This window comes from Ictidomys tridecemlineatus, chromosome 7 (assembly GCF_052094955.1).
Source record: "Ictidomys tridecemlineatus isolate mIctTri1 chromosome 7, mIctTri1.hap1, whole genome shotgun sequence".
NCBI lineage: Eukaryota > Metazoa > Chordata > Mammalia > Rodentia > Sciuridae > Ictidomys > Ictidomys tridecemlineatus.
This window is the reverse complement of record NC_135483.1, coordinates 41,682,751-41,708,780: the sequence shown is the minus strand read 5'-3', so window position 1 is coordinate 41,708,780 and position 26,030 is coordinate 41,682,751. Positions and strand designations below refer to the sequence as shown.

The following is a 26,030-nucleotide window of genomic DNA, read 5'->3' as shown; positions in this document are numbered from 1 at the left end:
CATAATCTTCTCATTGAACAGCAACTAAATAGCAAATATAGTTATGCAAATATTTTTAGATGGCATTCATTTCAACCCCACAGTTTTTATTATTTTATTACTGTGTCATAATGTAGTACATTTTATTTACATTTGTAAGACACAAGAAGTGAATGACTTCTCAATTGTAAATTAGTTATAGATTTTAACACAATCTATTCATACGTTATGCTGAAAACATTAACTCTTCCCCCAAAACATTTTCTATTATTAAATGTCTATTTACAAAACACATTAAAAACATAAAAGGCTCTATTGTATAATTCTTTATATCTCTATACTGTGATTTGCATCAGTACTCTTGATTTAATGTGATACTTAAAATATGTAAGTGATTTCTTGTCTGTTCTTTCAAGAAAATCATGACTTACTCATTTTCCTTTCCATAGATTTTACAATATTATGATACTTATAGTAATTTCTCAATACATGATGGTTTGAGTAATATTTATATAATCTTTGTACAAAGGATACTAAAATTCTGTAATGCTTTTAAATCATTACAACACTAATCCATAATACTATCCCCACAACAAATCTGAGAACATTTCCTAATATATGATAGAACCACATAATGCAGAAATAGTTTAAGTAAGGGAAGGCCACTGGAAAACATTTTAGGGAAGTCTTATTTATACAAACTAGATATTATTAATTCTAACATGTATTTTCTCAGTCAGCTAACTATTCATAAATTACTTCCATGTGCTAAGTTCAGTGCTTGATGTTTGTACTGTAATATTTATTCTTTGGACAACATTATATGGGGTAAATGGCAGAATCTCCAGTTTACAAACTTGCAGTCTAGACTTAGCTAGACCATGGCAATAGAAAGGGCCAAAAAAGATGTGATCCAAGCCTGCCTCATCATACGTTCAGTGTTGTTGTCATTGGTGTTATTTTTCTATTTCATGCACCTGTTCGTACTCTCTGTAGATTCAAATTATTTAAGTGTAAAACTATGATTCATTCAAAGGAATAAGTAGTAAAGTGATAAAATAGTATAATATTATGGTCATTCTCTATCAACTAGATAAGAGTCAAACATGTTTGATGTTCGTTAGTCCTTAGTTGCTTCTCTGACATTATCAATATGGATAAAATCACTCACTAGGGAAATTAAAAAGCATTAAATGGCAATTGCTGAAAGAAATTTCGTTATTTAAAATCCTATGCCAAAATGACAAGGCAATCAAAATTTGACAGGGCAAACTAATTAGTATGCCAGATTTGAAATGTAAAACACCTTCATGGTTCTGATTCTAAAAAGTTTCATATCATCTTAATGGGCTCTTCACATAAATTTTCAAGCTAAGTAAACAATATTTAAAGTTAAGGTCTTTGTTTTTCACAGACTTACAAATCAAAATGATATGCTAGCTTATTAAAAAGGAGTTATGTTCTGATGTCAAAAACTCTTCTGTATATACCTTAAATTGTAAATGAAGTCTAAGAATAAACATTCATAAAGATAAAAATTAAGACATTTTTGAAGATAAATTTTATATTGTTTTTAAAGGGACATTGGATAATTGTATTATAAAGGAGTTAAGTTTAAGCTCATACTGGGATCATAATTATTTCTCCAAATTAAAAAAATAACAAAAATTATAAAGCAAATGGGAAAAAAGGATGTGTATAAAAGAGTGAAATACACATAATTGAATGGCTGCACTATTTCTCAGTTCCTAATATATAACTGCTAATTAAACTTTTACACAAATGAATTTTGTTATACCAGAATTTTCCTGACAAGTGAATAAACAAAAACTCCACTGCATTGTGAAGGATAAAAGTAAGTGACATACTTCCCTGAAAGACAATGACAAAAGGCTCTTAATAGAATAGATAATCATCAAGTAACGAAATGTAAAATAAAAATCTAAGCACTGATTTTAGAAAAGTCATGTCATTGAAATATTTTAAAGGATGAATGAAATTTCATATGAAATTAGAATAACTCTTCAAAAGATTAATTTCTCTTTTCAACAAAAAGATATATTTTTTTCATTAAAAACTGACACATAGCACTAACTGAGGAGACTGTGTTGTGAAAACATACCACATCACATGGCAATGCTTGATCAAAATCAGCAATCAGAAGCAAAAAGAAGGCAGTGTTTCGTGATCATAATAGCAAATTCTGGAAGACAACCAAATATATCATCTGGCAGTTCAACAGCTGTTACAGCTTGGTAGTAATACCTTGGCATTTGCTATAAGCTATAACTTAGAAAAATTGATTTCTCATCTGCCAGATAAAAACCAAAATCTCCTTTTAACATTTTAATATTTAAATAAAATATATGTACTGGTCATTTATTATTTTACACATTTGGTAGTAAGACTGCCAAATTAATTTTTCTAGTTAGTTTACCTTAATTCTAGTACTTGGCCAAAAAAATATATAACATAAGCAATAATGTAAATGTAATTTTGTGAAACTTTATTGTGCTAGCATGTTGAATTAATAACTGTTAACATCATTCTCAGTTGCATTTATCCCTCTTAAGCAGATAAACTGGTTTTCTAAAAGGATAAGTTTGGGAATATCATTAGAATTTCAACATAGAATACTGGCAACAATAACAAAATAACAAAATTATATATATATATGTTTATGATCTAAGTATATATGATTACAACTATACCTTAATCAACTATAAAAACAAATTCACTGAAAGTGAAAGAAGGGTTTTTGACTAAAGACACATACATCACTGAAATGTTTGAGCAATACACAGTAGTTAGAGAAAAAATATATTACAAATTTAAGAAAAACTGACTTACTTATGAAACATTGTTTTATTTTAAGACATTACCCCCCACCAAAAAAAAAAAATCTCAGGCTAAGAAGGATGTTTTCCATTAATTAAATTCTTTATAAAAATTCTTCAATTCTGGCATGGTGTTTAGATTTTGAAATGTCATAAAACATTTAGAATTCAATATTTATGGAATCCAGTTTTAGAAAATGAAATGGCATGTACATATGAAATTATAAAGTTATCAAATAGTTATCTACCTTTATGCCTATTGCTGTTTTCTTTGCTTCTGCTTTTAATTTGGTTGCTCGTAAAATAGGTTTGGTTTTTTTATAATCCTGTTTGCCTAGAAAGAAACAGTTTTAGACAATGAGTTATGCTTATATATAATTCGAGCCTAACAGTCATCTAAAATGTCAAAGTATGTTTAAATAGAGCAATTCAAGGACACATAGTTCCAAACTTGTTCCCAGTTGTGACAACCATAAACTTGGTACCCAAAGGTCAACTTCTCCTCTCTTACTTCTTCAGGAATAAAACTCTCACAGACATCTTTGATTTGTCTGACAGACATTTTTGATTTGATGTGCAATTAATGTTAAAAATTATAATTCATTTTGTATTGTAAGTTTATGGTAAAGGGAGTAAAACACTGGGAAGAATTTGGAAACAAATGTATAAATGAGGATATGTAAGATCTTATTAATAGGAAAAATTAACTTTTGCCTTCATAATTGAATAATAGCTAATTATAAACTTGTGTAGATATATTTAGTATTCATACAATCAATTTGAGAAATATTTACTAGTTTTCTCTAAGAGACTAAAGAAATGTGTAAAACAATTTTGGTCTCCTGAATTCATTAGAAAAATATGTACTTAACCTTGTTTCCTCTTAATAGAGGATAGAACTAATGTGTATAGATTAAAGACATAGGACACCTATATTTTGATACTAGTCTCAATCAATTCTATCATGTTTCACAGTGAAAGATGAGCAAAACTGAATTATCACAGAATTTCTACTTTGGTACACCATCTTGTGACATCACCAATAAGCTATAAAAGAGATAAAATACAGTCTGAGCAGAAAAATAGATTTAATAATAACAATAACAAAGGCATTAACTAGATAATATACCATCAGCTAACTAAACTCTTAACTAGGAAGAGAATCAAAAGAAAATCTAATATAATAGTTTGATGTATTTTTTCTGATTGGGAGTTAACATGGTTAGATAATCTATTTCACATTTGCAATTTGCCTTTTTGTTTCCATCTTATTCCTTTTCCTTTTAATGATCAGCTTCTTCCAAAACTTACCCATACATTTCCTTTATCTAAATGATAAAACTTGTAACTTTAATTTCCACATCCTCACAGTGAAATAAATCTGAGAGCAGTTTCTCTAAAGTATATAATAAAATTTAATCTGCAATAAAGCTGTTATATATTATGTATATATAATATATAACAGCTTATATATATGTTATATATTTATATATATATAATATATATAACAGTGGAATTCATTACAATTCTTATTACATATATAGAGCACAATTTTTCATTGTGCTCTGGTTGTATACATAGTATATTCACAGGAATTCATGTTTTCATACATGCACTTTGGATAATAATGATCATTGTATTCCACTATCATTAATTACCCCATGCCCCTTCCCTTCCCCTCCAACTCCTCTGTCCTATCTAGAGTTTGTCTTTTCTTCCCATACTCCCTCTCCCTATCCCACTATGAATCAGCCTCCTTATATTGAAGAAAACATTTGGCATTTGGTTTTTTGGGATTAGCTAACTTCACTTAGCATTATCTTCTCTAACTCCATCCATTTACTTGCAAATGCCATGATTTTATTCTCTTTTATTGCTGAGTAATATTCCATTGTGTATATATGCCACAGTTTTTAAAATCCATTCATCTATTGAAGGGCATCTAGGTTGGTTCCACAGTTAGCTATTGTGAATTGTGCTGAGATAAACATTGATGTGGCTGTGTATCTATAGTATGCTGTTTTTAAGTCCTTTGGGTATAGAAGGAGGAGAGAGATAGCTGGGTCAAAGGGTGGTTCCATTCCCAATTTTCCAAGAAATCTCCATACTGTTTTCCATATTGGCTGCACCAATTTGCAGTCCCACCAGCAGTGTATGAGTGTACCTTTTCCCCCACTTCCTCGCCAACACTTATTGTTGTTTGTATGCATAATAGCTGCCATTCTGTCTGGAGTGAGATGAAATCTTAAGAGTGGTTTGATTTGCATTTCTCTAAATTGCTAGTGATGATGAACATTTTTTCATGTATTTGTTGATTGATTGTACATCCTCTTCTGAGAAGTGTCTCTTAAGGAATAAATCAGTTTCTTAATATGTCTGCTAATGATTTAGAAGCACCTTTAAAATTTCATACAGATTTTTAGAATTTGAAATGGCAGAGATAAGAGAATCATATGGATAGAGGCAATGTAGAAATGCCATAGTTGTATTCATTAGACACATAAAAATGTTTTGTCTAAAGAACTATGTATTATTATTATAAGGAAGGCATATGTTCTTTCATTAACCACTATAGTATACCAGATATTCTGAATCTATGAGCAGAAGCTTAATAAATATTATTTGAAGATGTGGTTTAATGATCCAGAAATAAACCAATTGTAAAAATGTATACCAAATGATTTAAATGTAAGTAATGGAATAAATAAAATGCAGAAAAATATCACTCTGACCCATTTTAAATTAGGAACATTTAATTTTGGTAAAAAACTTTGACAAGTTTTCACTCTAATTTCACATCTGAACAGTCAAATTATTCATGTCATTATTCCTGCTGAGCTATAAACAGTTCAGAACAATGAAAATGGTGACACATCAAATGCTTCCACTCAGGGTTACAAAGCACATTTCTACTAAAAATCTAAAAAGAATTTTGATGATTACAGATTTGAAGTCAAAGGTGATTTCTTGTTTTATCCTGTATACATCTTAAAACAATCTCTGGTACAAAGATGGAAAAAATAAGTGAAGAAGAAAGGTTTACTTTAACCAATACAATTTCCATGCAGATATGCAATGTTTTATTTTTTACACCATATCAAACTGAAATTTTTTGTCTTTTTTCCTATTTTTTAATTTTTTACTGGTACATTATAGTTGTACATAATGGTAGGATTCATTGTTACATATTCATACATGCACACAATATAATAATATAATTTGAACAACAGCATTCCTCAGTCTCTCCATTTTCCTTCCTCATCCCTCTTCCTGGTCCCTTTCCTCTATTCTCCTAATCTCCTTTTGATTTTCATGAGAACTATTGCCCCCACCCCTGCTACCCTGCTTTCCCTTCTTCCATTCTAGATTTCTCTATTGTGTATATATACCACATTTTCTTTATCCATTCATCTGTTGATAAACACCTACACTGGTTCCATAATTTGGCTATTGTGAATTGTGCTGCTATAAACATGGAAATACATGTATGGCTATAATATCCTGAAAGTACTTCTTGAGAATGAACACTAGGGAATAGAATAGCTGAGTCATATGGTGGTTCCTTTCCTAGCCTTTTGAGGGACATTCATGCTAATTTTGATAATGGTTGTACTAATTTATAAATCCCATTAACAGTGTAAAAGTATTCTCTTTTTTCCACATCTTCATTAGCATTTAATTCCATATGTATTATTGATAGCTGCCATTCTAAATGGAGTGAGTTAAAAATCTCCATGTAGTTTTGATCTCAGATATACAATATTTTTGCTAATATGTCTGTCATAATATAGACTAAAATATATCTCAGAGAGTCAAAGTGAGAATTCATCACTCTCCTCCAAGTGCCATATAATCATTGGTAAAAAATGTATTATATTTCAATTAAACTCTTCTGTCATAATATAGACTCAAATATATCTCAGAGAGTCAAAGTGAGAATTCATCACTCTCCTCCAAGTGCCATATAATCATTGGTAAATAATGTATTATATTTCAATTAAACTCCTATATCCTCTTACGAGAATTCTAGATTTGTATTAAAGTTGATATGAACATTTGAAACTGTATTTATAATAGATGGTATTAAACATGATTGTACACCTGGTACTCTTCCAAACAATACATCTGTCATTAATTTAGCATTCTCCTTGCTGACTATGATATCCAAAAGTATATGTTGCAAAATGTGGTTTTGGTCTACTAAGTGAAAACATTGACAGGGGCATCTGTTCAATTCTTCATAAATGAAAATGTCTTAATACATAATGAAATAAGTTTACAGCAGGTGAATTTCTATGACTTCAAGATAGATAATATACTATTATTATTTCAAAACATAAAATATGAAATTCTTTACCTTCTGAGTAGTAACACCTAGGGAAAAATAATAATCTAGATTTTATATGTAGATTATTCATTTAACACAGCTAGGTCTGATCTCAGTTATACACACAAGGGAATAGGGGTACAGTTCAGTGGTGAAGCATGTGGCTAGCATGCACAAGGCCTTGGGTTCAATCTCCAGGACCAAAACAAAAACAAAAACAAAAGTATCTGTTAAACAGTTGCTTAGTAATTTCATATAAAAGAAAAAAAAACTGTTACTCAAGCCTATAAAACCAATCTGAGTCCTCAATCATCCATTTTTTTTGTCCTCAAGGATACCATTCATTACATAATTTCTATATTTTCATTTCTTATTAAAAGGTTTAGGTAACAAGGTCTTTCTCAATTGTACATTTCTTATCAACTGATTTATGCTTCCTCCCTCTAGTCGAATTCCATAATACTGTTTAATTTTGAAATTATCATACATTGAAATTTACATTTTTCCTTTTGATATACATTTCTATAAAAGGTAATGTAAGTATAGATTCATGTAGAATAAAATCAGGATACAGAATAGTTGCACAACCTCTCAAAACTGCAACATACTATATGTTTATAGTCCCTACTTGTCCACCAATAATTCCTAGCAACCACAGATCTATCATCCATTTCTGTAGCTTTTCCTTTTCAACAATGTGGCAATAAAGTGACAATACTCTCATTCATTTAGTGTTATGTCTTTGTGATTTACTGAAGTCATATAATCAAGACTTCATTCTTTATTTCTAAGTAGTATTCAATTGTATGGTGGTATCAGAATTTATTGATTGACTTACTGAAGAGTATTTGGGTTACTTACAGTGCTAAGCAAGTATGATTAGAGCTATTATAAATGTACATTATTATGGTTTTAAATATGAGGTGGTCCCCAAAAGTTCATGTATAAGACAATTCAAAGAATTCTAGAGGTGAAATGATTGGGTTATGGGAGTCTTAACCTAATCAGGACATTAATCCACTTCATTAACCTGGGTGGAAACCATAGACAGGTAGGGTGTGGCTGGAGAAGGTAGGTCACTGGGAAGGTACCTTTGGGGATTTATGTTTTGTCTCTGGTGAGTGGAATTCTTTCTGCTTCCTTGTTAACATGTCCTGAACTACTATTCTCTGCCACACCCTTCCACCTTGATGATCTGCCTCAATGTGGGCCCAGAGCAAGGAAGATGGTATTCTATGGACTAAGACCTCTGAATTCATGAATAACAAACGTTTCCTCATATAAAAAAGTTGTTGTCGTGTATTTTGGTCACAATGTTAAAAAAAAAAAAACAATTAAAATAGAAAGTGGTACTGAGAAGTGGGGTTGCTGCTGTGACTAAACTGATGATGTGGTTCAGAAGCTTTTGGAGCTTTTTGGAATTTGTGGCAAGAATTTTGAAAAGTTTAGAGATGGAAGCTGTAAAGGTTTAGATTATTGTAACGGGAGCTTACTGGGTGATTCTGGTGGAAGCTCAAAAGACCACGATGCTGATAGAACTGTGGATAGTAAAGATTAGGCTCATAAAGATTTCACAGGAAACCAAGGACTCAGTTGGAAATCAGACTGGAGGTCATTCATGTTATGTTATGGCAAAGAAGTTGTATACATTTTGCTCAGGTCCTATAACTTTCTGTGAGGCTGAATTTAAAGATGGTAGACTAGTCTGAAGGAGAAAATTCCAAGGCAGAATTGCCTTTAGGAGGTGACATGGGCATTGCTGGTGGCTTTTAGACAAGTTTATTCTGAAAAATTATGATTAGAAAGGAAAGAAGAAAGATTTGATAAACTTGCAATTTGGTCAAAAAGTGTAAGTAAGAAAGTGGTAAAGGAATGACAACCACTTAAAAATGCTAAATACTTACTCAAATACAAGAGAAAATATAGCTTGAGGGCATTTCAGAAATTTGCGAGACTATACCCATCTCCAGGCTCAAGAGTATAAAAATAAAAATGCTTTTGAGGAGAGAATTGGGGCACCATGCTTACACAGTGGGATCTAAGACATTGTTTCACCATGCTCAATGGCCCTGGGACTCAAACTGCTGCCGTAGCCATGGTCCCTGGAGTCCTGGCTACTGCTAGAGATGGTGGCAGACCTTGGTGTCAACCACGTGCTGGTTCTGCAGGAATGCAGGATGCAGGAGTTAGGGAGTCTTAGAAGTTTCCTGAGATTTTAAAGGAAGACCTGAGAGGCCAGGCAAAGTGTAGCCAGGTCAAAGTTCCTGTTGGCTGCCCCTGAAAGGATGATTCATAGAGATTTAAAAAGGAAACTGCAGCTTCAGTGGAGGACCCTGGGATGCCAGTACCATAGAACATCTGCTGAGGAAAGTTGAAGAAATTGAGCAGAGACAAGCTAAAAGAGAGCCTATGTGGGACTATAACTAGCAAAGTCATAGGAGAGGAACTTCATAAGTCCTTTGGAGAGAATATCATGATATCATGTGCCCCAGATGCTGGAGGTAGAACTGTAGGACTTGTTTGCCCAGCTGAATTTTGGTCTTGCTTTGGTCTCATCCCTTCTTTCTATGTCCCTGTTTCTGCCTTGTGTAATAGAAGTGTTTATTCTGTGCTTGTATATGTCGCATATATGTAACTTGATTTTGAGTTTTATAGGGGAAAACATCTGAGAGTTTGCTGTGAGTCTCAGAGGAGACTTAGGACTTGGGGCTTTTGGGTAATGCTGAAACTGTTAAGACTATGGAGACTCTTGAAAATGGAATAAATCCATTTGGCATTGTGACAATTGGATTATGAGACCTTTAACCTTTTCAGAGAATTAAGACACTTGAATGGATTAACTGGGTGGTAACCCTAGGCAGGTAGGGTATGGCTGAAGGGTCACTAGGGGCATGAGTTTGGGGTATATATTTTGTCCCTAGTCAGTGGAGCTCTCTGCTGCTTTGCTGCCATGTCCTGGCTTGTTTTCCTTTGCTATGTACTTCCACCCCGATGTTCTGCTTCACCTCAGCTGAAACCAATGGAGTCAGCTGTCTAGGAACTGTGACCTCTGAAACCATGAGCCCCCAATAAACTTTTCCTCCATTATGTTGTTCTTGTTTGGTCTTTTTGTCACAGTGGTGAAAAATCTGACTAAAACACAGATGTAGAGATCTTTGTGTAAGCACAAGTTTTCCTTTATATAAGGGTTAGATACTACTGAGTCACAGGATCACGATATATATATATATAATTTTGCAAAAAAACTGACAGCCAACCCATTTCCAAAATAGTTGCATTCTCATTTGCAATGTACATGAGTTTGGGTAGCATCACTAATATTTGTGTTTTGTCTAGGTTAACAAATTTTGGCATACTATCATTTATTGTATTCAATTATAATCCATTTTATTTCCATGAGGCCATCCCTAGTGTTAGTAATTTGCATTTTTTTCTCTCTTTTAGGTAGTCTAACTAAAGGTTTAACAATATTTTTAATATTTTTAACTGCTACACTTTTGGTTTTGTTAATTTTCTATTCCCTATTTTGTTCATTTCTACTCCAATCTTTATTATTTCTTTTCTTCTGCTTGCCTTGAATTTGGTTTGATCTTCATTTTCTTGTTGACTTAGGTATAAAGTTATTGAGTTAAAATTTTTCTTTATTAATATTGTCTTTAACACATATAAATTTCCACATAAGTACTTGTTATGGAGCATCCCCTAAAAGCTCATGTGTTCAAGAACAAGACAAGAATGCTCAGAGTGGAATGGTAAGATTATAAGAATTATAACCTGATCAGTGGATTGATCCACTTGAATGAGGTAACTGAGTGGTTTCTGTGGACAGATAGGGTGTGGTTGAAAACAGTAGGTTATTGGAGGCATGTCTTTGTGGTGTATATTTTGTCTCTCTCTGCTTTCTGGCTGTATGAACTGAGTAGATATCCTCTGTCATGCCCATTTGTTATGATGTTCTTCTGCACTTTGGGCCTAGGGCAATGGAGTTCACCAGCCATGGATTGGACCTCTGCAACCATTAGGCAACGTAAACTTTTCCTTCTCTAAGTTGTTCTCATTGGTCTTTGGGTCACAACAATAAAAAGTTAAAAACAGCATTGCTTTAGCTCCATCTCTAAAGTTTTATCTTTTGTTTATACTCATCACAAAGTATTTGCCATATTATTTCCTTGCTCTTTTGGTTATCTAGAAGAGTATTATTCAAAAAACATTTAAAAAATTTAATTATATAAACTGCTTTTGTCAGCAATTTCTAATTTTATTCTATTGTGCTAGAGAATAAATCACATAACTTCAATTTTTTAAAGTTTTTCAGACTTATTTTATGGAGAATGTTCTATGTGCAGTTTAAAATATGCAATCTGCTCCTATTGGGTAAAGTGTTCTACAGATCTAGTTGTAGCAGTGCTTTAGTCTTCTATTTCTTTTATGATTCTCTGCCTAGTCATTCTATTGATTATGGAAAATGGAATATTAAAGTCTCCAACTAATATAGTTCTCTATTTCTCACTTCAATTATGTCAGGACTTTTTTCCTGTATTTTAGGGATCTTTGCCAGGTGTATACATGTTTATAATTGTTATATCTTCCAGAAGAAATACCTCTTATCTTTATAAAATGTCCTTCATTTCTACTAAAAACTTTTTTCATAAAGCTTATTTTGTCTATTTGATGTAATTATAAAAGTATGAAATATAATTTATTCTGATTTAGACCCCAGTACTTCCCTTTTTCCCTCCCTCTATTCACTTCCCTCTATTCTACTGATCGTTCTGCTATGTACTTACGGCTTTTTAAATTTTTTTATTTAGCATCTTATGGATGTACATGATGGTGAGATTCACTGTGGCATATTAATATATGTACACAGGGAAGTTAGGTCAGATTCATTTCACTGCCTTTCCCTATCCCATTCCTTCTCCCTATATTTTCTTATTGTTTTTATGTAGAACAGATTTTCAGCCTCCTCCCCTACTTTTAATATCATGATATTTGAAGTAAATTTCTTTATACAACCTATATTTGGGTCATTTTTAAAAGATCAATTTGAAAAAAATATATATCCTTTAGTACCTTTACTATGCTTAGACCATTTATATTTAATAAAACTATTGATATGCTTTATTGAGGACTATCATTTTATTGTTTCTCTTTGCTCCCTTTGTTTTTTAGTATTTCATTTAAATCATGTATTTTGATTTCAACTATATTTCTTAGAATGTTTTCATGGTTGTCCTTGAGACTATGTGTGTGCGTGTGTGTGTGTGTGTGTGTATGTATGTGTATGTATATATATATATATATATATATATATATAAAACCTTTTAGAGTTTTATTCAATTTCTTATTTTCTAAAATAACACAAATTATTTTAAAATTTTTAAATAATACAACAGATTTTACATTTTAATATAATGGAAACAAGCAGTGAATTGCTTTGTAGTCATAGTTCAGTTAATGGTTGCTTATCTCTTTTGACTTTGCTGTTCTTATATTTGAATTCCATGAACATGTGTTGTTGCTAGGGAAGTTTATCTAGATAGTGGACTTTTAATAATTCACACATTTACAAGTGTATATACTACTGCAGAACAGGTATATTGTGCTTAATAAAATGTCAGGCAAGATAGTGATGTCCTTGCTTACAAAACTACCAGACTATGATGTGTGTACTTATTATAGTCTGGTAGTTTTGAAATAAAAAGTGAATGGAAAGAGGGGAATGAAAGGAGGGGAGGGGTTATAGGGTTAGGAAGGATATTAGAATGAATCAGACATATTACCCTATGTGCATATATGATTATTCGACTGGTGTAACTCTATATCATGTACAATCAGAATGAGAAGTTAGAATCCATTTATGTATGATGTGTCAAAATTCATTCAACTACCATGTATAACTAATTAGAACAAATAAAAAAATAGTATTAAGTAGGAAAAAAGGGTGAATAGTAGATAGATGATAATTTGTCATGTGATAAAAAGCACAAGAAAAGAAAAATAGAGCAAGGGTAGACATAAGGTAGACAATAAAGAGGAAATATCTACTGTTTCTAATAGGATAGTCAGGGATGTCACTTGAACAAATATTTGAATGAAGTTAGAAGGCAAGTCTATATGTTAGAAGCAATTCCAAACACTGAGACCATTGAAGTTTAGATTCAAAAGACACTAACATAAAGGGGAAGAGAGTTTAACAGGCCAGATAATTAAAAATAAATATTTCCTAATGTCAGACTCAGAACAGAACAGACTCTTGTGTTCATTTTCTAATTTCTGAATGCAGAGGGTCAAATGATGGCCTGGGAAATAAAATTTCCAGCTTGGTTTTCTGATGTAGAATATAAAAGCTATTTTAAGAGTAAGGCTGATATACCAATAATATTCCCCCTTCTACTAGAATGATCTCAAAGACAATGCATACTCTAGAAGAAATTTTAGAGATTGACTATATCAATAAAACTTTAAATACATAGTCACCCTATTTTCACAGACCTATTCATGACTAGTTGATCATAAAAATATTGTGGAATTTTCTTAACTGTAGCAGAATAACAAATTTCTTATCATAGGTCATAACTATATATTTAATTAAGCTAATGTATTTTTCTACATTGTGATCACAGCAACCGTAAGAGGCTGCTTTTCTTTAATGAAAGGCATAGTTGTATACTTATAGTCCTATAGCAGAAGTAGATCAACTGTACATCTTGGTGTTCAATCTGAATCCCAGAGATATTAATGGCTTCAGTATTATACAACATATCAAAAAACAAGATATCAATAAGCTTTGGGGAGGACTTTGAAAGTGCTGAGAAGCCTCTTCAGATATATACATAAGAGGGAGAAGTATGAACCTCCTCGGAGATTTGCCATATAAAGGTGATTCATGGAAGTTCACTGATGTAAAGTACGTAAGGATTGTCTCCCAGAAGTAAACCTGTCATACTCTGCCATCCTTTTACCACTTGAAAGTGGCATAGATACAACTTCTTAAAAAAACAAAAACAACAACAACCAAAACACACACACACACACACACACACACACACACACACACACTAGAATTATTTGATAATGGTATGCATCCATATCTATGACCCAACATTCTTTTACTAAGTGAACATTATAGAGGAACTCCGGTACATGTAAACTGATAAGCAGACATGTATAAAAATATTCACAGTAGCATTGCTCATAACAGGATACATAAAAAAAAGTCAAGAAATTGAGAATAATCTAATTTACCTAAAACCAGAACAGGCAGAAAAATACCAGTATATACAAACAAGGGAATACTAAAAAGAACTGAAATTAAGTAAAGTATACCAACATTCATTAATAAGAATAAAACTCAAAAACATGATATGAAGCAAAATATATATTATATACATTGTGATTTTATTAATATAAACTCAAAAACTAAACAATATTTTTTTCACATATTTAGGTAGCATAATCCAAAAAGAGACTTAAAAAAATCAAGATCATGGTTGTTTCTCAAAGGCATGGAGTGTTGTTGCAATAGGGAAGAGGCATACAAATAGCTTCTAAGCTAATAGTGTATGTTTTATGATTGATACATGGTTGTTCATATTATTATTTTAAAAAATCTATAATGCACAGTTTTTGTGTGTTGGCCTGAAAAGCTAGTGTTGAGTAGTGCACGGGTCAATAAAAAATTATTCAATAGATTGCCAGATAATCTACTATACCTCTTGGAGTTTATGAAATGGCAGAGTCAATGGAGTCTGAAGACTTTTTAGCTGAGACACAGAAATAAGTCTTTAGTGGATCCCAATAAAAAAGAAGTGAAAAAGTCTTTAAGGTTTTGGAACACTGCCATACCTTCTTCAGTATGTATGGCTGTTAAGAAAAAACTCCTAGATTCCTACCAAACTGCTGGAGATGACTACTTGGTCATGAGATTATCAGATTTAAGCTACTAGTTATGAACTGAGGGTTATCTAGATTAAAAAACATAAAATTGGGTACATGACTGTAATTTTTTTAAAAAAGTTTACAGATAGCTCTTTATAATGTTTTGACAACAATTGGATATAGACTGCTATGCTATTATTGCTAACCTTGGAGATGACCCTAAAGTACAATGAAAAAGGGAAATCCCACTCAAATTGTGAGTGGTATATTTTGTTGTGCAGTTTATCTAGAAAAGAGGTAACTTCAGAAAAGGCACAATACTAGTTTTCCTCAATAGGAAGTTTTGGATTTTTAATGCTTATGGGCAAACAAGTAAAATTTAAAAAAAAACAGTGTTGGCTAGGACAATGTATGCTTGTTATCAAGGATAAATTGTCTTGTTAATATATAGTAAATATCAAAAGGAACATGGGGAGATGTGAGGGAACTCCTGGGGTTAACTACTATAACCAATCTTAAATTTAATGATACTTCCATCTAACTTTATAACCAGGGTAATCACCAAGAGCTTAGAGTTTCAGAAATGAAAATAAAGATACATTCTAAACTCAAAGACTTAAGCAGACGAAGATGATTATTAGGGAGCGGATCTAGAATAAAGTATTGGAAGAGGGAGGTCACAAATTAAAATTGTTGTGATGAGCTAGAGAACTGAGAATGGTAGCCTGAACCTACATTCTTGTTCTTGTTCACTACAAAATCACCATTATCAAATTTTTAAAAAAATTCTTCCTCTTCTTTTAAGGTTAGATTGGCATAGCACCCCTGTCCTCGAACCACTCCTCCAAAAGAGAGTGAATATCACTTGCAATTGTAGACTTAGAGGACACCAGTTCAGGTTTGGTTCAGGTATGCATCTAGGTACTTGCTGAGGATCCTGGAGATATCTTTTAGATTCTGCTGAATTATTTCCATTGTTAAGGAACAGAAATTGAACTTGGAATAAAATGAAAATGAGAGAGGAAGGGAGAAAGTGCAGGATCAATTTTGCCAGGACTCACGAGAACTGGAGGAATAGAAAAGACTTGGACACTTTTCCCTGAGATCACTTTAATCATTTTTATCATACACTAAAAAATTACCTATAAGATTTCTTCCAATTACAGAAGAATTAAGATCCACTCAGTAATATGGGTATAGATCCCAACTCAGACAACTTTACCAAGCTAAACAAGTCTACCTCTGCATTCTACTGTTCAATTAAAATATAAATATATACTTGAAAATGTATGGTACTCAGTATCAACAGAATTTCCTGCTTTAAGTCTTCAACAGGATTATGAGTGTCAACTAAAAGCAAAATCATAATAAAAAATCATACATCAATACAAAAGATTTTCAATTATGCCTAGAATTTTTATAACAAAGATTGTTACACTAATATTCATAATTTATATATTTATATATATATATATAGTTTGCAGATAATCTTTAGTATCTGTTTTAAATAAAATATTTAGCCATTTTTAGATACAATTTCTAATCAGTGAATATTATGTGTTAGAAATTCATTTGTTTACATATTAAGTATGATTAGAAAATATTTAACTTAAGCATAAGCACCATCTCTATAAAGAATGACATATTTAAGTAGGTACACAATATAATTACTAAAATATATATTAATGTTTATGGATATAACAACATATTTAATAAATCTCATAAATATTTCAGTACTTCACTATTACATTTATCACTACCCCTTTTATATTATTTTAAGAAACAATAACTTATATGCTCTACTTAATTCAATATAAAATCTTTATTTATGTCAGAAATTATTACAATTCAAAGCAATGGTTTTAACTATTACATGCTTTTACCTGAAAGTTGCCTTATTTTAATAAAAAATTACTTAACTGCTTTTCGTGCCTTCCTGTTCAGTTCTTTACCCTTGCCCAGAAATAAGACTACATGTTTGCCCTTTGTTGATACTGCTGCCCAAGCTCATTACCATGTGAATATTTGGTTATTGTTTTATAAATGTTCATTTTTCAGAAGCTCACTTTTTTCCTTTCTCAACATGAACTTTATACTAGCCACATTCATTATCAACATGGCAGCACTGCTCTTCCCCTGCCTTTGCTGCTTTAAAAATTAATGCACTGTTATTTTCTGAATACTGCATAAGCTGCTTATGAGTACATTATGCTATCAAGCAAGCACATGCAGAAAAGCTTCCTAAACTGTTATTCTTTCAATGAAAATACAGCTGGTTCTGCTTCAAAGGCACATCTTTTCACCTGCAAATGGACTTGCTCCTACACTTATTCCTCAATTCATTGTCTTTTATTTGTGTCTGGAAATCTTTAATTGCCTTTAATTAGAAAAAAGTAAATTCAGTGCTTTAATCTTGCAAATACATTCAATCATAATTCTGTCTGGGATGAATACCAAGTTCTATTCACTGTCTGATCTCTATAACAAAGATATATAATTTATTGTCCATTTATATAGACCACACCAATTAAGATACAATAGAAAAGCAGAGAGATAAGAGTCAAAATATTTGAAAAGAAAAATTTGCAATCTAAATTTAATTACTCAAATGAATTATTGGAAGATGAGTTATTTACAGCATGCCAAAGATACTGACAAATAATATTTGCTAATCAACAGTAAAGACTTTTATATTGCCTTCAACATTTTTAGAATAATTTCTCATCAACAGCTTCAAATCCCTCCTCCCAGCTTCATAAAACAAAACACTATTTGGAATCTTACTTTTCTCATATTATCAGAATTAGATATAAGAGAACAATACAATCTGTTGTATAATTTCCCAACTGCCATATGAACACAATTTTAGTTACTATATTACAAATTATATAAAAAAACAAAAGATTCATTACAAAACCAAAAATTAATAGTCTTTCTTAGGGATCCCTATAGTAATCCACAGTAGTTATGTCAATAAATAAATGGTATACATTTTGATACCTTTAATTATAAATACAATAAAGTAACTAATTAAAAAATAATCAAATTAACAAAAGGACAATTATTATGAAATTAGAAACAATAAAAAATGGTTTCAGTGGCTTGTCACCAGAATAGTATACCTTTATTTGTAGCCATGCATACAAAATTATACCAATGTTCCAAAAAAGAAAAAAGGGAGATATTATCTCTAAACATAAAATTTGCAAAAAGCATTTTTTTCAATATTATTAGAGATATCTGTACTTCAGAGAGTAAACTGGTAAATTAATCCTGAGAAATGAAAATCTCTTGCAAACTTTTTATTTTAATGACATAAAGTTAATTTAAACAAATGATAATTTTTTAATATTTATACAGAAAATCTGGATATCGATCATACGTTACAAGGGCCACACCATCATTTAACACAGTACAACGAAACAAACACTAGCCATTGTGATACTAGGAAGTTAATCCAACAAGTTGCTAATAGCTATACTTCCCCAAAAAGTCACAGTAAAATGCTAACCAACAAGCAGCAAATTATACATGGAGGGTATGAGAAATAGAAAGTCCATTTTCAGACAACAGTATTTAAATGTAAAATTGAGATTTAAGAAAGGCACTCCGAGGAGAAATACAGCAGAATGGAAAGGTACACAACAATACCATACCCCATGGATGTGGCAGATCCAAAGTTCACGTACCTGAACAGTCCCTCAACAAATGAGGCATTGAAATAGAATGTCTTAACCAACACACAAAGAAATCTCTCAGTAAAGAAATAGTAAGTTATGTAAAGAAGTAAGAGCTGCCTACATATCAGAATTCATGAACCCCAGAGAAAGCTTTCCCACCACAGGAGAACAAAGAGAGGTAGAAACAACTAAAGGTATATTTCTTTAAATAACTCAATAGAAGTCAGTAATACTAAAGTAACTTTTGGGAAGATGGTACACCCCATAGTACTCAGCCATTGAGGAACTAGCGGAGGGACTTGGTACTCCAGGGGATAAAATGCTGGTTATACCCAATCTGAGTGTACTTGCTTGCCAGACTTTATTTAGTAGCATACCCTTCTGCAGAAGTAAAGTTTGCTTTTCCAAACTACTTCTGAGTAAGTATGTGAGATTCCTTGTGGCATCCTCATATTTCTTTTTTGTTTGTTTTTCTTTTTCTTTTCTTTTTTTTAGTTGTAGTTGGACACAATAACTTTATTTTATTTATTTATTTTTATGTGATGCTGAGGATGGAACCCAGAGTGCCTACAGCTGAGCCACAACCCTGCCCCTCACCCATGCCAGCATCCTGGTATTTCTAACAAGGGAAAAGGTAGTTAAATAAAAGATAATCTAAAGCACATCAAAATTTAGTTTGTACTTAGCAAACAAGAAAAAAATCAAGAACTTGAGGATATAAGGAAGTAAAATCAAAGAAAAACAATGGTAAAACAAGAAAAAACTGGCTTCAAAAAGATACATAAAACATTTCAGTAAGTTTATCATTTCAAGAGATATGATAGAACAATCAAGACTAATACAAACACTAGGTTAAAACAGGTAAATAGAATTGTAATTATCTGAGATTAGGGAAGTTGCTTTATTGATATTTAAGCAAATATTTATTAAATGACTTCCATGTAAATCACTAGCGTGAAGAAAAAAATTAGGATCTTCTGACATGAGGAATACTTAAATTTCATAGCTACAAATAAAAAAGACATGAAAAATAGGAAAGAAAAACTAAATTTAAGAATTTAAAACTTGGTACACTTTATATTAGTCAAATATACTAGAAAAATATTAAGGTAACAAAAAATGGAAGGAAAAAAAATGAAAGAAAAACTTAAAAAATTTAAAGAATAAAAATGACCAAAATTTTCAAGAAAGAAGGTTGGAATAAAGATTAGCAAGGAAAAGTCACCAGAAATATGAAATATAAAATAAAATTGGATAAATGTAGATTTTTTAATTCACAATAAATGTAATTGGATTGAAACTGCTTAAAAAGAATTTTAGGCTATACCAAAATCATGTAAACATTAAAGTAAAGATGAAAATAAGAGGATAAAAAGATCAGAATACTAAAGAAATGTGATTTATCAATATTAATATAAAACAAAAAGAACTCTAAGAAAAACTTTATGAGAACTTTATAAATATAGAGGTCATAATAATAGGAAAGGGGGAAATATAATAAATATATATCAATTTGCAAATGCTAAGCAATAATCACCTAGCTTCAAAATATATAAAGCAGAAATTAATAAAAAAGAAATACAACAATTAAAAGCTTCACAGTTTTAGGATATTATAATTCTCTTTCTTGTAAAAATTATAGCTAGAGTATACAAGTACAAAATAAAATGCAACACCATAATTAACATAAGTATTAATGCATCCAAATATTAGAAAATACCTATGCCTTTCAAGCACAAAAGGAATTTTAATAAATTGACTACATGATAACTCAAAGAGAAAACCTTAATATAAAAAAATATTATACAGAAAATACTCTGAACAAAAAACAAGGTTAAAAATTAGTCTGAGGAGACAAATGTGAAGAATTTTTGTATGTAATTGAAGTTAAGTTGTTATCAGTTTAAACTACACCATTATGTGTAGCGCTAGCCTCATGGTAACCACAAGGAAAAAAATATAATAGATGAGAAAAAGATAAAGTCTTAAGTATTTCACTATAAAAATAATTAAATTGCAAAGAAATATAGCAAGAGAGGGAAAGAGCAACAAAAGAAACACAAAACACATGGAGACAACAAAATGTCAATAGTAGTTCCTTCTCTACAGATATTTACTTTAAATGTACATGGATTGAACTCACTTATCAAAAGATTGAACAGCAAAATGGATTTTTAAAAAAGGATTCAATTACCTATTGTCAATAAGAGACATTTTAGATTTAATAACATACATAGGCTAAAAATGAAGACATGCAAAAAGAACAGGATATGCAGTAGTTACAAAATAAAAATTGGCAGGGGTAGCTATACTTGATAAAAATAAACTAATGTAAGAAATAAAGAAGGGCATTACATAATGATAAATGAGTCAATTAATCAAGAAGGTGCAATAATTAAAAATGTATATAGGCGTGCTTCTATTTTCACAGGAATTGCAAGAATTCAATGCCAAAATCCATGGATGCTCAAGTCCCTTTTATAAAATGGTGTAGTATTTGCACATAACTTATACATGTTTTCCCTTATACTTTAAATCTTCTTTAGATTACCTATAATAACTAATATGAAGAAATGCTATGTAAATGATGTTATGCTGTATTATATTATTCAGGGATATTGATAAGAAAAAAGTTTGTACATACTCATTACAGATGCAGTTTGGTTTTCCAAACATTTTTATCTGTACTCAGTTGAATCCATGTATATGGAACCTATGATATGAATGACCTACTACATATGCACCCAACATCACAGCATATATGGTACTGAAGAGGGAAGTATAAACAATACAATATTAGCAGGAGACTTCATTAATTGATAGATCATTCATACAGAAATCAAGAAAGAAACAAATAAAAATCCTATAGAAAAAATATATATATATATGACATTCCACCCAATAGCAAAAGTACACATTCTAGGTTACAAAACAAGTTTCAACAAATTTAAGAAGAGTGAAAACACTCAAAATATCTTTTTTTTTTGGCCACAATGGAATGAAATTAGATATCAATAAGAAAAGCAAAATGATGGGAAGAAGGATGGAGGGAAAGGGAAGTGGCAAGGAAATGAATTACAGTAGATGGGGTAAAGAGAGAAGATGGGAGGGGAGGGGATGGGAGGGGAGGGGAGGGGGGATAGTAGAGGATAGGAAAGGCAGCAGAATACAACATACACTAGTATGGCAGTATGTAAAAACGTGGATGTATAACCAATGTGAATCTGCAATATGTATACGGGGTAAAAATGGGAGTTCATAATCTGCTTGAATCAAATGTATGAAATATGTCAAGAGCTCTGTAATGTTTTGAACAACTAATAATAAAACAAATTTTAAAAAAGAAAGAAAAATAAAGTTAGAACAATAAATATTCATCCTTTTACATCAAAAAAAAAAGGGAAGTGGCAAGGGATTAGCAAGGATGGTGGAATGTGATGGACATCATTATCCAAAGTACATGAATGAAGACACAAATTGGGTGTCAACCTACTTTATATACAGAGATATGAAAAATTGTGGTAATATGTGTAATAAGAACTGTAATGCAAAAAACCCACAAAGTACATGTATAAAAACATAAATTGGCGTGAACATACTTTATATACAAAAAAATTATACTCTGTGTGTAATAAGAATTGTAATGCATTCCGCTGTCGTGTATTTAAAAAAATAAAATCAATTAAAAAATAAAAAGAGAGAGAAGAGGGGAGGGGAGGGGAGGGGAGGGGGGATAGTAGAGGATAGGAAAGGCAGCATAATACAACAGACACTAGTATGGCAATATGTAAATCAGTGGAAGTGTAACTGATGTGATTCTACAATCTGTATACGGGGTAAAAATGGGAGTTCATAACCCACTTGAATCAAAGTGTGAAATATGATATGTCAAGAACTATGTAATGTTTTGAACAACCAACAATAAAAAAAGAAAAAAAAGGAAAAAAAAGAAAAAGAAAAGAAAAATGGGAAAATTCACAAATGTATAAAATTAAACATCCATTGAGTCAAAGAAAACTCAAAAGAGAAATAAGTAAAAATTTTAAACAAATGGAAATGAAAACACAATATATCAAAATGTATTGGCTCTAGAAAAAGTAGTTGAAATAGTTTGAATGACAATTCCAAAACTCATGTGGAAATGTAATCCCTAAATTCACGTTGATAATATTTGAAGTTGGAGCAAAAGGGAGGTAACTGGGATTACATAGGATCATCAGGGTATACCCACATAATGGAATCTGTGACTTTATAAGAAGAGGAAGAGAGACTGAGCTGACCATGTTTTCTTTGTCTTGCCATGTGGTACCTTTTTCTATGTCTTCTGGAGCATGAAGGCTGCCATAAGATGTGGATACTATCCTCTGGGCTTTTCAGCTTTCTGAACAATGAGCTACAAATTCTCTCTCATTTATGTATCACCAGGTCTCAGACAGATTTTATACAAATAGAAAACAAACTGAGACAGTAGTACTAACAGACATATATAGTAATGAACAACATTTTAAAAGAAAAGAAATATCCCAAGTATATACCCTAACTTTACATCTCAGGAAATTAGAAAAAAGAGTAAACTAAGTACAAAGTTAGAAGAAAAAATAAAATAATAAAAATTAGAGAAAAATAAATGGAATAGAGAGAAGAAATGCAATAGGAAAAATTAACAAGGGGGTTGGAGTTGTGACTTCCAATCGAGCGCTTGCCTTGCACATGTGAGGCACTAAGTTCAATCCTCAGCACCATATTTAAAAAAAACTAACAAAATAAAGTTATTGTGTCTATAAGTAACAAAATATTTTTATTTTATTTTATTTTATTTTTTTTATTTTTTTTATTGTTGGTTGTTCAAAACACAAAATATTTTTAAAAATTAACAAAATGAAGAGTTTTTTAGAAAGATAAAATTGACAAACCCTTACCAGGACTAAGAAAAAAGAAAAAGGATTCAAATAAATACACACATAAATGAAAGAGCATATAATATAGGTGAAGCCATGGAAATGAAAAAGATCATAATGGACTATAATGAAGAATTACATGCCAATAATTGAATAACTGGAAGAAACAGTACATTTCTAAAAACATGGGCATATTTCTAGAAATTTAACAAGGATACAATTAAAAATAAATAGAAAGCCTAGACATAGAAATAACAAATAAGGAGACTGAATCAGTAACCAGAAACAAAGAAAGTCCCCATACCAGAGGCCTTTATAGGCAGATTCTACCAAACATTTAAAAAAAAATAATGCCAGTCCTTCTTAAATGTTTCCAAAAAAATATAAGAGAGAACACTTCCAGATTAATTTTATGAAGCCAACAACCTAAGCCAGACAAAGGAAAAAACAAAGGAAAAAATATGAAAATAAAATATATAAAAATATATAAAAACCACTAGCCAACATTTCCAATGAACACAGTTCCAAAATCCTCAATAAAAGTAAATTTCAATATCAATTAAGAAGATCATTCACAATGACCAAAAATGTATCCCTGCGTTGCAAGGATAGTTCAACATATGCCGCAGCTGTAAATATGATACAGTATACTAACAGAATAAAGGATAGAAATCACAGGATAATTTCAACAGAAGCAGAAAAAGTATTTGATGGAATTCAGCAACTTCTCATCATAAAAATTCTCCACAAATTAAACATAGAAAAAATGTCTCAACACAATAAAGGCCATATATGACAAACCAATAGTCAACATCATATTCAATGATGAAAAAACTGAAACTTTTCCTCTAACATCTTAAACAAAGCCAGGATGCCCACTCTTACCACTTCCATTCAACACATTTTTATCTAGAGCAATTAGGCAAGGCAAAGAAATCAAAGGCATTCAAATTGGAAACAGTAAAAATGTCTCTGCAAGTAGTATGATCTTTTATATGGAACCCCTGAAGACTCTACAAAAACACTGTTAGAACTGGTAAATGAATTCAGCAAAGTGGCAGGACATAAACTCAACATAAATAAAATTAGTTGAAGTTGCATTTCTATACATTGACAATGAACTTTCTGGAACAGAAATTTAGGAAACAATCTCATTTTAATAGCATCAAAAAGAAGAAAATACACAGCAGCAACAGACTTGTATACTGAAAAATCATAAAAGAGTGATGAAAGAAATTAGAGCAAGTGCAATTAAAGGAAAGATACTTCATGTTCAGAGATTGCAAGAATTAATACTGTTGACATATCCATGCTACCTACAGATTGAATGCAATATCCATCAAAACTTCAATGTTATTTCTTACAGAAATAGGAAAAAAAACAATTCTGAAATTCATATACAACCACTAAAGATTCTGAATAGCCAAAGCAATTTTGAGCAAGAAGAAAGCTGGAGACATCACACTTCCTGATTCCAAACATCTATTTCAAAGCCACTGTAATCAGAACAGTATGACACTAACATAAAATCAGATATATAGATCAATTGAACAGTTTTATATGAGTATGGACCAGTGATCTTTGGCAAGAGTGCCAAGACTGACCAATGGGAAAAAATTAGTCTCTTCAATAAGTGATGCTGCTTAAATGAAATATCAACTTACAAAATAAGGAAGCTAGTTTCTAATCTTACACCACACACAAAACCAAGTCAAACAGATTAAATACTGAAAGTGCAAATTGAGTTAAAAATAGATAAGAAAAACTACTTTAAACTTAAAAGTTTCTGCAGAGGATAGAAAACAATGAACACAATGAAAAAGCAACCTATGGCATGGTAGAAAAAATATGTGAAAAGCCTATATTTGAGAAAGAGTTAATGCAAAATACGTAAGTAAACCACACAACCCAATAGTGAAAAAACCTGACGTAAAAATGGGCAAAGAATCAGAACAGATCTTTTTCTAAAGACAGGAAAATGGTCAACAGGTTCATGAAAATGTACTCAGTTACCCTCGTTATCAGGGGAATGCAAATAAAACAAAAGTGAGGTACAGTCTTACTCCTATTAAGATGGATATAATAAAAAAGTATTTTAAAAACTGAAAGTAACATTGATAGTGACAATATGGAGAACAGCAAATACTGTACCATTGGTGGAGCCATTATAGTGATTCCTCAAAAAATTAAAAGTAAAACCAATTCCTCTTCTAACTATATATTCAAAAGAAAGGAAATCAGTACTTTGTTGAGATATTTCCTCTTCTATGTTCAATGCAGCATTATTAACAATAGCTAAGATACGGAAACAACCTCATTGTCAGTTGACAGATTGCAAGATAGACTTGGGGTGTGTGTACATAAATATGTATATATATATATATATATATATATATATATATATATATATATATGCCTATATGCCTAT

The 26,030-nt window shown here is 31.2% G+C and overlaps 1 protein-coding gene across 9 annotated transcripts in view; it reads right to left on the bottom strand.

Annotated features, from left to right (window-relative positions):
* Triqk (triple QxxK/R motif containing) overlaps window positions 1-26,030 on the bottom strand; it is a 72,668-nt gene that overhangs the window by 5,340 nt on the left and 41,298 nt on the right. For all 9 annotated transcript variants that reach the window (XM_021728657.3, XM_021728658.3, XM_078016928.1 and 6 more), the window contains one exon: window positions 3,065-3,150. In XM_021728657.3, coding sequence (XP_021584332.1) covers window positions 3,065-3,150 — 86 coding nt within the window. The remainder of the gene's footprint in view (window positions 1-3,064; window positions 3,151-26,030) is intronic.